This window comes from Sparus aurata, chromosome 24 (genome assembly GCF_900880675.1).
Source record: "Sparus aurata chromosome 24, fSpaAur1.1, whole genome shotgun sequence".
Taxonomy (NCBI): domain Eukaryota; kingdom Metazoa; phylum Chordata; class Actinopteri; order Spariformes; family Sparidae; genus Sparus; species Sparus aurata.
Window position 1 is genome coordinate 22,039,553 of NC_044210.1, and position 13,509 is coordinate 22,053,061.

A 13,509-nucleotide genomic window follows, 5' to 3' on the forward strand; every position below is an offset into this window, starting at 1 on the left:
TGGAGAGTGAGCTGCAGGCCGGCCGCGAGAAGGGCGACCCGACTGAGAAGGAGCTGAGGGTGACGCTGGAGGACGCCGAGCTGTGGAGGAAGTTCGAGCACATCACCAACGAGATGATCGTCACCAAGAACGGACGGTAACCATGACGAGCATCTGAACATGTTTCTCTAAATGTGAGAATGTTCCATTAAAGTCGGAGAATCCTCCTACGTCAGTGTTCATGTTGTGTCGGTCACAAACAAACAAATGACCTGAACAGAACCGCCTCCTGAAAGTAGCAGGTCGGTTAAATTGGACTTTTCATTGAACCAATAAATAATAAAGGTCTGATCTGAGTGGCTGGTCACTGAGTCGGATCAGCTGGTGACAGAGTCAAACGTTCACCTGTCAGACTTCTGCAAACTTTAGACTCTGTCAGGAGTTTAGATGTTGACGGTGTGTTCAGTCCAGGTTGACGTGGTCGAAGGATTAAGTTTTTCCCACATGACAAAGCTATGAAACAACAGTTGGACCATCATGAAGATAAACACAGAAAATATAAATGAATGGATGAATAATTACATAAGATCTTTTAGATATTGGAGAGAGTTTCGTTGGGCAGCCGTTCATGATTACAGAGTTTCCTCTCAGTGAAGAGAATCACATTTTATGGCAATGATGATGAAATCATCGTGGGCTCTGAATCTTCATCTCCCGTTGAGTCTTTTACACCAACATCATTTCAGCTTATTGAATATTTTCTCTCAGGAATCAGCCGAGTGTTCGTCTCTGTGACTCTGTGTGTGTGTTTGGAGCTGACTCCAGATCAGCGCTCCTGTTAACCGGGGTTATTCATTAGTCTCGATAGCAGCCGTCAGCGTCGCCCGGCTGTGTGTTTTTTCTGCCGAGCCGAGGCGTGTTGACCAGTCGCGCCCTGCGGTGGGAAAACACTCCATTTACACCTGCAGAACGCCACTTCAACTGCTATTACTGCTGGAGAGCCGCCTGTTTGTCTGAATGCAGCGTTAGACGCGTGAAAACTTCCAGAGGATGGAACTAGAATATTTTAACCAAACATACTTGTACTTTACTCGAGTATTTCCATTTTCTGACACTTTCTACTTCTACTGCACCAAACCTAAGAGGGAAATATCTACTTCTACTGCACCAAACCTAAGAGGGAAATACTGGACTTTTTACTTTGTACCTCAACAATATACATGAACAACCTTTGAAATATGAAACATTATAAAAGAAAGAAAAGAGTTTAAATGATTTCTAAAAGCATCCAATAGTTTAAAGTTTATAAATCAGTTTGTGATGTCATGTTTCAGCCTTTTTGGGTGATTGTTGTTGTGAACGACGGCCTCCTTACAGAGCGTGGGAGTGTCCTTACATGGTGTGTGGGAATGTCCTTACATGGTGTGTGGGAGTGTCCTTATAGAGTATAGGAGTGCCCTTACAGAGTGTGTGAGTGTCCTTACATAGTGTGGGAGTGTCCTTACAGAGTGTGGGAGTGTCCTTACAGAGTGTGAGATTGTCCTTATAGAGTATAGGAGTGTCCTTACAGAGTGTGTGAGTGTCCTTACAGAGTGTGGGAGTGTCCTTACACAGTGTGAGATTGTCCTTATAGAGTATAGGAGTGTCCTTACAGAGTGTGGGAGTGTCCTTACACAGTGTGAGATTGTCCTTATAGAGTATAGGAGTGTCCTTACAGAGTGTGGGAGTGTCCTTACACAGTGTGAGATTGTCCTTATAGAGTATAGGAGTGTCCTTACAGAGTGTGTGAGTGTCCTTACAGAGTGTTGGAGTGTCCTTACACAGTGTGAGATTGTCCTTATAGAGTATAGGAGTGTCCTTACAGAGTGTGTGAGTGTCCTTACAGAGTGTGTGAGTGTCCTTATAGAGTATAGGAGTGTCCTTACACAGTGTGAGATTGTCCTTACAGGGTACGGGAGTGTCCTTATGGAACATGGGCGTGTCCTTACAGAATGTGGGAGTGTCCTTACAGGGTACGGGCGTGCACTTGGATAATATGGGCGTGTCTTACAGAGTGTGAGAGTGTCTTTATAGTAGGGCTGGGCGATAAAACAATAACGATATCTATTGTAATAGACACATGATCAATATCAATAGAAAATATGTTCGATAATTTCACTGAACTCTGTTAGAAACAGGTGATCTGCGAGCAGTGAGGCCCAGTTGCTGGATGAAAGGTTTATGCACGTAAACTCTGTTTACTTTCGATCAAAATGAAACTTAACAATTTCAGACACAGACACAGACCGTAGAACCTCCGTATCCCTACGCATTAGCGCAACCGCCCAGTTGCGCTAATGTGTAGGGATACGGAGGTTCTATGGTTGAGAAAATGTAGTGCCAAAAGTGCCAACAGACCGACTATAGATATGTACTTTATATGACCCCACTTCAAAAGACCCAAACTATCCATTAACATATTGTCAAACAGCAGTGTCAGCATCTTCACTATTTTATCTCATGTCTTACATTCTGATTCTGAAATCTTGAAAATGATTCTTTTTTTTTTTTAAATCTCACCTGTAGTCACAATTTAAAGGGTTATTTGTCAAATTTTTCTTATTTCAAATGGGTAAAAAAACCCAATAATTATCGATATCGACTGATATGAAACACTTATATCGTGATACATTTTTCAGCCGTATCGCCCAGCCCTGCTTTACAGTCATTAAGGAAGCTGAGCTCTGATTTTCAGAGTCGTCAGGACACTTGTGGGTCGTTGACCCAACCGTCATTCATGTGGGTTGCTAGGGCAAGGTGAGCCCAGGTGTGAATGGTTGCTAAGCTGCGTGTCCTATCTGGACATGATGTTCACATTGTTGTCCTAACAGGAATGAATTGTCTTCTTCAGATGTAAGTGGACAGCAGAGTCTTGAACAGAGGATTAAAAGAAAATCACTTATTAAAAGATATACATTTTGTTTTTGCACACGACACATCGAGGATTAAGAGACCTCGAAGTGAAGTAGAAAAAACATGTTGTACATTTAATATCACAGTATTGATATTTTCTTTAATGTAACGTAGATTGACTTGTTTTTATAGATGTTAAACAGAAGAACTAACCAGATAAGAACGTCTGTTTCAGGACGATCAAGTGAGTGAACTGGAGTTTCTGCATCAGTTGGTTGTAACCAGAGACACAAACAGGTGAAAATATGAGAAGGTTTAAAAGTGTAATTCATGATTTAATACATGAGTGATGATGTTTCTTTATGTATCAGTCACTTGTGATGTAGAAGCCTCTGACATCTCAACATCAAACAGTTAAAAGTCAAAGGAACCAAACAGAGACAAACACTGAGTTTGATTGTTTGAAAAGTGAATTAAATATGAAACATGTTTATGTTTGATGTTCGTGCAGCCGGATGTTCCCGGTCCTGAAGGTCAGCGTGTCGGGCCTGGACCCCAGCTCCATGTACTCCTTCCTGCTGGACTTCGTTCCGGCTGACGGCTGCAGATGGAAGTTCGTGAACGGGGAGTGGGTGGCGGCCGGCCGGGCGGAGGGCCGCAGTGAGGGGCGGGGCCACGGCGGCATCTACATCCACCCTGACTCACCGAACTTTGGCGCTCACTGGATGAAGGCGGCGGTGACGTTCAACAAAGTCAAACTCACCAACAAGGTGAACGGAGGAGGACAGGTGAGGACTCTTCTCCTGCTTCTCTCTCTTCTTTACTTTTCTTCTTCTTCTTCTGTCCATTATCGGCCTCTCCATGTCAAGAGCGTCTCTCTCTCTCTCCTCCCCGTATTGTATTGGAGTGGGCGAGAGACTACCGCCTCTAATTAGCCACTTCAGCCCCTCTCCTCGCTCACTTCACCTGCTCGCCCCCTCGTAACCACGGGAACGGGATAAACAGCTCTTAATTGGCCGGCGGCAGTTTAATGCACTTCCTGTCGAGAGCCGTTCACCACTCAGAGAGGCCTTCACACACACACACACACACGTCCAGCACTACAAAATTGGCAATAATGTTGTTTATATTTACCCCATTATCCTTGTCCAAACACACACACGCACACGCACACACACACACACACACACACACACACACACACATAAAAACACACACACGGCGGGCAGTAATGCAGAGTTGGAACAGAGAGCTCGGCCATAATGAAATAATTGCTCAGCTTATTTGTACATTATGGTAATTATGTTTTTTACTGGGAAATTAATTTACCCATCATGCTTCAGATGGACGAGCGAGAGAGAGAGGTAAACTATATTCAAACACACACACTCCAGCTAATGTGGGCACTGCCAGGGTAAACACACACACACACACACGCACAGTGAGTCGGGGTCAGATGTGAAGCCAGCCTCTCAATCTGAATAGAAAACAGTTTGTTTTTGTGTGTCCGCCTGGAGAGCTCGGATTGGTTAATTGGGCCTCGTTAGTGAGGGGGAAGAGGAGGAGGAGGTGGAGGAGGTGGAGGAGGTGGAGGGGTTGATGGAGAGATGGACGGCAGATGGATAAAAGAGTGTTTGGGCCAAAAGACAAAGATGGCTCCACTCCATAAACTCTCCTGACTGACGGACAAAAACTACACCTGGACCTGCTGTTTGTTTTCCATTCATCAGAAGTACGAACCACTTCTCAAACTTTTACTGTCCAGACCGGATCTCTCCAGACCGGACCGTTCCACATAGTCCTGATGGATACCAGGAGGTTCTGTTGAGGTATTTTACATGAGTATTAAGAGGCAGTTTACAAACCAGTTTCCACTCTGAACCACTGGGTCCAAACCTGCAGCCTGCAGACCGGAACCAGGGTCACACATCAGGTTCTATCAGGACGCCAGGGAGCGCTGAGTGGATTGTTTTAATGACCTTTAACAACAGGTGTGACTGGTGTGTGAACAGGTGTGAATGGTGTATAAACAGGTGCGTGAACAGGTGTGAATGGTGTATAAACAGGTGTGAATGGTGTGTGAGCAGGTGTGAATGGTGTGTGACTGGTGTATAAACAGGTGTGAATGGTGTGTGACTGGTGTATAAACAGGTGTGAATGGTGTGTGAGAAGGTGTGAATGGTGTGTGACTGTTGTATAAACAGGTGTGAATGGTGTGTGACTGGTGTATAAACAGGTGTGTGAACAGGTGTGAATGGTGTGTGACTGGTGTATAAACAGGTGTGAATGGTGTGTGACTGGTGTATAAACAGGTGTGAATGGTGTGTGAGAAGGTGTGAATGGTGTGTGACTGGTGTATAAACAGGTGTGAATGGTGTGTGACTGGTGTATAAACAGGTGTGTGAACAGGTGTGAATGGTGTGTGACTGGTGTATAAACAGGTGTGAATGGTGTGTGACTGGTGTATAAACAGGTGTGAATGGTGTGTGAGAAGGTGTGAATGGTGTGTGAGAAGGTGTGAATGGTGTGTGACTGGTGTATAAACAGGTGTGTGAACAGGTGTGAATGGTGTGTGACTAGTGTATAAACAGGTGTGTAAACAGGTGTGAATGGTGTGTGACTAGTGTATAAACAGGTGTGTAAACAGGTGTGAATGGTGTGTGAACAGGTGTGTAAACAGGTGTGTAAACAGGTGTGAATGGTGTGTGAACAGGTGTGAAGGTGTGAACAGGTGTGTGAACAGGTGTGTGAATGGTGTGTGAACAGGTGTGAAGGTGTGAACAGGTGTGTGAACAAGTGTGAAGGTGTTTCTCTGTGTGTCCTCAGATCATGTTGAACTCTCTCCATAAGTACGAGCCTCAGCTCCACATCGTGTGCGTCGGCTCTCGTCATCGCCTGGTTTCAAATGTTTCCTTCAAAGAGACTCAGTTCATAGCCGTCACGGCCTATCAGAATGAAGAGGTGCATGCACACACACGCACACACACACACACACACACACACACACGTATGTATATTATGTAATAGTTTGACTGTGTGTTGAGACACTTTGTGATGTTCTGTGTGCAGATCACGGCTCTGAAGATCAAGTACAACCCGTTTGCTAAAGCCTTCCTGGACGCTAAAGAGAGGTTTGATCTTGTTCATGTTCAGTCGGTCCGTTCATCAATACTGTCTCACTTCCTGTCTGTGGCTCTGAGCTCCTTTGGTTCTGCCTGAAGACGTAGATCTTTAAACACCTCACAGGTATTTAGTCACAGGCTGCTTTAATATCCAAACGATTACATTTGTGGAACGTAACTAAGTAAATTTACTCAAGCACAGTACCTGAGTGACCAGTTAAGGATCTGGGTACTTCCTGTATTTGTATCAGTCTTTGAGTGAACGAGAGCAGTGTGTCGAGCAGTCAGGTGTCACTTAGCGCCTAGCATTTCTCACCAGGACACCAGAGGAAGTTAGCATTAGCAGGTGATTAGAGAGTTATTATCAGCTGTCGGAGCTTCAGCACCTCACTCGCTTGGAGCGATGGTGTCAAGTGAGAGAGATACAGAAACCACACACACACACACACACACACACACACACACACACACACACACACAGGTCTTGTCCTGATGCGGCTTGATTTATCCTCCTCAGGAACCCGGGCGGACGGAGTTTACCAGAGTCGTTGGAGAGTCGAGCCGGGATTCAACCCTGTGAGTCAGAACGCTTCATCACGTCTGATTTCATGTTCAGAAAACATCTACGTTTTATCTTCATGACACAATTCTACACAACGTTAGTGTTGTGTAAAATATCTGTTGTTGTTGTTGTTGCTATTTAACTTAGTTTAGTGTTTATAAACATTATTTTTATGTGTGTGTTTTTATATATTGTGTGTTCATTGTGTGTAGCAGTCAAACCTTAAACATCCTTTAATTAATTAATATAATTACAATATTTATATTGAACAAAATGTTGAATTATTCTTCATAATTGTTTTAATATGTTCTTGTCAGATTTTAAATGTTTTTAAGATGAAACTTCTGTGTCTGTCAGAATTACAGTTTATCTATTGAAAACATATATTGGTTGTAAAGCAGCTGTTTCATGTTTAATATTGTTAACATGTTTATTTTAACAGTTTGATTTGGAGCCACTTTAATATTAAAGTATCAACATGTCGTCACATCTTCACGTCCCGTGAGCAGAACAATAAATCAAACTCTGAAATGTTTCGGTCTTTACCTCAAAACCCCAAACGGCTGTCAGCTCTGAAAGCTCCACATAATCAATCAGATCAATATTAGATCCATGTATGTATTGTTCTGTGTGTGTGTGTGTGTGTGTGAGAAAGGTTGGTCGCTGTGCTCGGCAGGAGGAGGCGGAGCTTTTCCTTACGGCAGCAGCCTCCCGCTGACATCACATCATCACCACGGTTACAAACACCACGGTTACCCGGGGCGACACACACCTTACCCCACCGCCTACCTGCCACACCGCTCACACTCCTCAGGTGACTCTGTGTGTGTGTGTGTGTGTGTGTGTGTGTGTGTGTGTCTCAGATATAATGGAAATATATATGAAATATAAAGAATGAGGATGTTTTCCAAAAAGAAAATACAAGTACAGATACACACACACACACACACACACATATGTATATGTATACATCCTGTGTACAATATAAATACAACTTTTACTTTCATTTATATACTAACTTTAATTAACTGTATGTATAGTATTGTAAACATTTGTATGTAAATATGAATAATATACATTTATATACAAATATATTAATCTACATTTGTGTGTGTGTGTGTGTGTGTGTGTCAGTGTGTCTGTCTGAAGGAGTCCAGGTGTTGTCAGACGGATGGAGCAGCTCCTCTCCTCGTCCCGCCTCCTCCTCCTCCTCGCTGTCCTCCTCCACCTCCCTCCCCCTGGCGAGCGGCGCTCCTTCCTCACAGCCTCCTCCTCACAACTCCAGGTGAAGCCCCGCCCACGGCCTTATATGGTTTCCCTCAGCTGCTGTGAAACACACAGTGTGTGAATTTGATCTGTGTGTGTGTGTGTGTGTGTGTGTGTGTTCAGTCAGTATCCCTGTCTTTGGACGGTTGGATGCAGCGAGCTAAGCCCCTCCCATTCCCCATGCACCGCTCTCCACGGACCAATCAGCAGCGAGGGCCTCATGCAGCCACCCAGTAACGGCCGAGTGGGCGGAACTGGATGGCATCCTGGCCCCACCCACAACTTCTGAGGAGGCATTTGATTGGTTGTTGTTGGATTTCCAGGTGGAATGTGCTGGTGATTGGTGGAAACGTCCAGCGGGCGCTGCTAGCTGCTAGCTGCTAGCTGCTCCTGTTGGCTTGTTAAGATGAACTTTAAATAATTCTCATGATTTAAGTTTCAGATTTGAACTGCGACCAACATTTTTCTGCTCTGATGACGTCATCCCTCTGTAGAGACTCCCTGCTGTGCGTGCTGGTTGTTGTTGTTGTGACGGCGCCCTCTGCTGTTGAGTCATCCTGCGCTGATGTTCCAGTCGTCTGTACTCCAACATGTATATATGTGTACAGTCCGTCAGCACAGAGCAGGATGTCTGATCAATAATGTGATTATTTCAGCTGCATGTTGCTTCTGTGTCGTTGTTGTTTCTGGACTTCTGATTGTTGCTGAACAGCAGAAACAAAATGTTTAACTAAAGTAAAACAAGCTACACAATAAACTGAGTTCTTCAGTTTGATGTCTCTGTTGGCTGGAGGACTGAGTTCTTCTTCTGCTCCTTGTTGTTGGGTGAGACAGAAAGTGAGACAGGTTACTGTCATTCTTCTCTGTGTCAATAAAGGTTTGAATGAAAGTTTACTTGTAATATTTTACTTTTTTATATTTATTCATTTGGTTTTAACCCCAAAGGTGCGCTTTGAATAAAACACATCCTTCTCCCGAGTGTTACGATGCAACAGGAAATGTCACCAAACGAAAAGTGATTCATGAAAAAAATTAAAATGTCGAAATTTGCCTTATTTAGGTCAAAACGATGATAAACAGTCTTTAATGAGAAATAAATGACATGTTGTGTATGTAAACTGTGTATTGATGTGAATATCTGTATATTTTTCCGTATGTATGAATAAAGACAACAGTTAATAAATGAGGGAACTTTTAATTTCAGACATGATTTTGACATAAAAAGTTTGTTGTTTTATTGAACTTTAACTTCTGTGTAGGACTTTAAGTCAAATCACTTCAGTAATATGTTCTCCTAACAGTTTGGCTTAACTTTTTTAATACTGAGCATATTTATTATAAAATAAATGTGTCATCTATTCCCCATTTTACAGCTTTTTAACATCCAATTTTCATATTGTTTTTATTATTATTTATTTATTTGTATTTCAAGTCTGCATGAAACAAAATGCTGATTATTATTTTATTGACTTAATAGTCAAACTATAAATATTTAAATGTAGATATATAATGTGTGATTAATTATGGACTCATTAATTATATAGGTTGTTTTCTTAAACTCTAAAACTCACTGGTTTGTAATCTATCCAGACTTTTATTTTGATATCTGTGAGCTCTTATTCTGAATTAGCACCGGAAGCCGACCTTGCTAACCCGGATGTGGTGCATCACCGCTAACAGTCCGGGTTAACATTGAACGATTTGCCTCCGGACGGTCTTATTCTGGATTAAAGATTTATTTGACAGGTACGTTGTTGTTTGATTTCGTTTGATTTCGTTTGGAGACTTTTAGTTTTTCGGTTTGACGTCTGAAAACAGCGATTTAACTTCCGGTTTTCTCCTAAAGATGAAGAAGCAACGATCAGTTAGCATGCTAGCATTAGCTGTCGGTGGGTTAAGTTTGAGGGACGGGAGGATAAAAATGAATTAATCCGCTTTTAATTAAAAACTGTCCCATCAGCAGCAGTTTTAATAATCGGGTGACTTTTAAATATATTATTGAATGCAGAATATTATCGTGATTCATGTGTAATGTGACGAAATTCTGCAGCCTGGATATTAAAAAACTGTCAGTGAAATATAACGAATATATAATGTATAATAATATAATTGAAATATAATACATGACAGAAAGATGTTTATTTGCTTTATTTCACATTTAAACTGTTTCCTTTTTCTCAAATACACACGTCCTGTGAGACTCTTCAGAAAAAAAAGAACAAACGGATCAGACATGTTTTTAATAACTGACACAAAATGGCGTCATTGTGTCTGTTTTGCAACAGCTGCAGGACATTTCAAAGACGCAGCTTGAAATGAGTCGAACTTTAAAACTCTAAAGCCTTTAGAGTTCAGCTGTAGAAGGTCGTGAATCTGACCGAAGTGTCAACATCTGATGTGAACCGAGAAAAGTTCTGAATTGTGGGCGAGGAGGCGTGAAGCGACCCGAACAACATGTAGAACCAGGACACTCTGGTGTGACAGCAGGACAGGAAGTATAAACGGATCTGGTTCTGTTCTCAGGTTGAAGTTCTGCAGCAGCAGCAGGACGTCATGGCCCACATCACCATCAACCAGTACCTGCAGCAGGTAACTCTAACACACCGCTCCATGCTGGTGTTGTTCCACCTTCTGACCTGCAGGGGGCGCCACAGTGCCGTACTTACTCTTCCTCGTTGGTGTTTTACTCCCACAGGTTTACGAGGCCATCGATAACCACGAGGGTTCGTTCTGCGCTGAGCTGCTCTCCTTTAAACACCCACACGTCGCCAACCCCCGGCTCCAGGTGAGGCCCCGCCCACTCAGGTGGACGCTCACAACGTTGCAAGGATACTGACTCACCTGTGTGTATGTGTGTGTGTGTGTGTGTGTGTGTGCGTGCGTGCGTGTGTGTGTGTTTCAGCTGGCCAGTCCAGAGGAGAAATGTCAGCAGCTTCTGGAGCCGCCGTACGATGAGATGGTGGCAGCTCATCTCAGGTAAGACCGCCAGATCAATTAGTGATTTATTGGTGAACTGTTCCTTTAAACTGCAGGTAACCATAGTAACAACCCTGCGGGTACGTGTGTTACAGGTGTACGTACGCAGTGGCCAATCACGACTTTGTTGAAGCCTACAAGTTCCAGACGCTCGCCGTCCAATATCCTTCATCACACACACACACACACACACGACGCAGCTTTAATCAATAATCGATCAGTGTCTTTCTTTAACCTCTAACGTCCTTCCTGAGAGCCTTCCAGTCCCACAAAGAGGAGAACTGGTGAGTGCACACACACACACACACACACACACACACACACACACACACGTGCATTAGCTTAGCTTAGCACAAACACTGGAAGTGAAGGGAAACTGTTAGCTGCAGTGATCACTACATGCGTCAGCTCGGCCTCACAGCGCCGTCTCCTAACTTCACACCACACACTCCTTCTCTCTGCAGAAAATGTAACTAAGTACTTTGACTGTTTCAGGGCTCTGCCTGTGATGTTTGCTGTCACTCTGGATCTCAGGATATTCGCCAACAATGTAAGAAACAGGAGAGACTGATCCACTGCTGATCATACTGAACCATGATGATGATGATGATGATGACGAGCTGTGTGTGTGTGTGCAGGCAGAGCAGCAGTTGCAGAAGAAGAGTAAAGGTCAGCCGGGGGAGATGTTGGAGAAAGCAGCAGAGCAGCTGATGAGCTGCTTCAGAGTGTGTGCCAGCGACAAGTCAGTACATACACACACACACACGGACACACACTTTCCCATGATTCCTTGTGTTTACAATATGTGTAAATCTCATCCCGATGTTTCCTCGTCAGTCGCGCGGGGATCGAGGACTCGAAGAAGTGGGGGATGATGTTTCTGAGCAACCAGCTCTTCAAGATCTACTTCAAGGTCTGACACACTGAGCGAGAGTCTGAGCGACACACGGCATCGCTGCCGTCATCCGTTACTGATTGTTTTCTTTTGTGATGCTCAGATCAATAAGCTGCACCTGTGTAAGCCTCTGATCAGAGCCATCGACAGCTCCAACCTGAAGAACGACTACAGTCCGGCTCAGAAAGTCACCTACAAATACTACGTGGGCCGCAAAGCCATGTTTGACAGCGACTTCAAACCAGGTACCACTCACCTGTCCTGTCGCTGCAGCAGCAGCACAGCCTGCTTCTGCTCGGTTCACTGAAAGTCACAGAGACGTGGTGTAAATAACCTTTAGCTGACTGTAACCACAAGACATTTCTCTTAAAGAGACGACTGTTGAACGTAACTCGACCTGATAAAAGAGTTCGACACAGGAAAGTCACTCCAGACACGTGAAAAGTCGCTGATATACTGTCTAAGAGTTTATTGTGCATTTATACTGTATCTTTATACCTCTCTTTTTTCTACTTGTAAGCTGCTGGAAATTCAATTTCCTTGCGGTAGTCATCCCAAAAGTATCAATAAAGAAAAGTCTAAGTCTGTCTGGGGGGGGGGAAGTGATGTAGAAATAATTAAATTAAGTTGAAGTGGAATAGTTGAGTTTCACAGAAACAAACAACAAAACGTCGTCTCTGATTGTGTCTCTGCAGCGGAGGAGTTTCTGTCTTACGCCTTCCACCACTGTCATCGCTCCAGTCAGAAGAACAAGAGGATGATTCTCATCTACCTGCTGCCCGTCAAGATGCTGCTGGTGACAGACTCCTCACGTTCAGACCAGTTGCTTCAGACCAGTGTAGCTCCCAGTGCTCCCAGTGTGACGCAGCTTGTTGTCGTTGTTGTTGTTTCAGGGCCACATGCCGACTCACCAGCTCCTGAGGAAGTACGACCTCATGCAGTTTGCCGACGTCACTAAAGCTGTGAGGTGAGTGGAGGGGTGGAGGAGGTAACACAGGAAGTGACATCATGCTGCCAGGTGATCTCACAGGTGTTTGTGCGTGTGTCAGTGAAGGGAACCTGCTGCTGCTGAACGAGGCCTTGTCCAAACACGAGACCTTCTTCATCCGCTGTGGCATCTTCCTCATCCTGGAGAAGCTCAAGATCATCACCTACAGGAACCTCTTCAAGAAAGTGTGAGTTTGGCTGCACCTGTAGTTTCATTGCGACATGTTGTCACGGCGACGGCGTGATGACCTCAGCTGCCTCGTCTCTGCAGGTATCTGCTGCTGAGGACGCACCAGCTGCCTCTGGACGCCTTCCTGGTGGCTCTGAGGATGATGCAGCTGGAGGATGTCGATATCGACGAGGTGCAGTGTATCCTCGCCAACCTCATCTACATGGTGAGCATACACACACACACACACACACACACCTGTCTTTGTACGCAGACCAACACTGAGCTCTTTTTTGTGGTTTCTGTCTCTCAGGGTCACATCAAAGGTTACATCTCCCACCAGCACCAGAAGCTCGTGGTCAGTAAACAGAACCCGTTCCCTCCTCTCTCCGCCATCTCCTAGACTATTTTACCCACAATCCCCTCTGGCTGTGATGCTCCAAAGGAGACCTTTTCTTTTTCATTCAATTCATATTTTTTTATTTTGTACTCTAAAAATGTTGTTGAATAAAACAGATGCTGGTTTGTACAGCGAGTATCAGATTGATTATTGAACCAGTCTGTGTTCATTGGAGGCTTTGCACAGTGCATTGTGGGTACTGGAGTCTGTTTTCACAGATGACATGACGAGTTTAAATGTGCACTGTTTAAATACAAACTG

General features: G+C 44.1%; 2 protein-coding genes across 2 annotated transcripts in view; both read left to right on the forward strand.

Annotated features, from left to right (window-relative positions):
* Positions 1–9,004, forward strand: part of tbx19 (T-box transcription factor 19) — a 9,407-nt gene extending 403 nt beyond the window's left edge. The window contains exons 2-9 of the mRNA XM_030409686.1: positions 6–136; positions 3,383–3,659; positions 5,698–5,832; positions 5,941–6,002; positions 6,511–6,569; positions 7,211–7,369; positions 7,690–7,840; positions 7,945–9,004. Of these exons, the coding sequence (XP_030265546.1) occupies positions 6–136; positions 3,383–3,659; positions 5,698–5,832; positions 5,941–6,002; positions 6,511–6,569; positions 7,211–7,369; positions 7,690–7,840; positions 7,945–8,110 (1,140 nt within the window). The 3' untranslated portion in view covers positions 8,111–9,004. The remainder of the gene's footprint in view (positions 1–5; positions 137–3,382; positions 3,660–5,697; positions 5,833–5,940; positions 6,003–6,510; positions 6,570–7,210; positions 7,370–7,689; positions 7,841–7,944) is intronic.
* A 435-nt stretch (positions 9,005–9,439) lies between these two features.
* pcid2 (PCI domain containing 2) lies at positions 9,440–13,383 on the forward strand. Its single transcript, XM_030409233.1, has 15 exons — positions 9,440–9,567; positions 10,345–10,410; positions 10,517–10,606; positions 10,724–10,797; positions 10,893–10,958; positions 11,040–11,081; positions 11,293–11,347; positions 11,436–11,539; positions 11,635–11,710; positions 11,796–11,937; positions 12,388–12,488; positions 12,586–12,659; positions 12,742–12,867; positions 12,951–13,074; positions 13,162–13,383. Exons 2-15 carry the CDS (start codon positions 10,375–10,377, stop codon positions 13,249–13,251), a joined length of 1,200 nt encoding a protein of 399 aa, XP_030265093.1. The 5' UTR covers positions 9,440–9,567; positions 10,345–10,374; the 3' UTR covers positions 13,252–13,383.
* The last annotated feature ends 126 nt before the right edge of the window (positions 13,384–13,509 follow it).

Bases quoted from the DNA above. Each gene is read 5' to 3' on its own strand.
- pcid2 (XM_030409233.1), top strand. From the start codon at position 10,375: ATGGCCCACATCACCATCAACCAGTACCTGCAGCAG. The intron at 11,540-11,634 runs GTCAGTACATAC...TTTCCTCGTCAG, and splicing joins AGAGTGTGTGCCAGCGACAA to TCGCGCGGGGATCGAGGACT. The intron at 13,075-13,161 runs GTGAGCATACAC...TCTGTCTCTCAG, and splicing joins TCGCCAACCTCATCTACATG to GGTCACATCAAAGGTTACAT.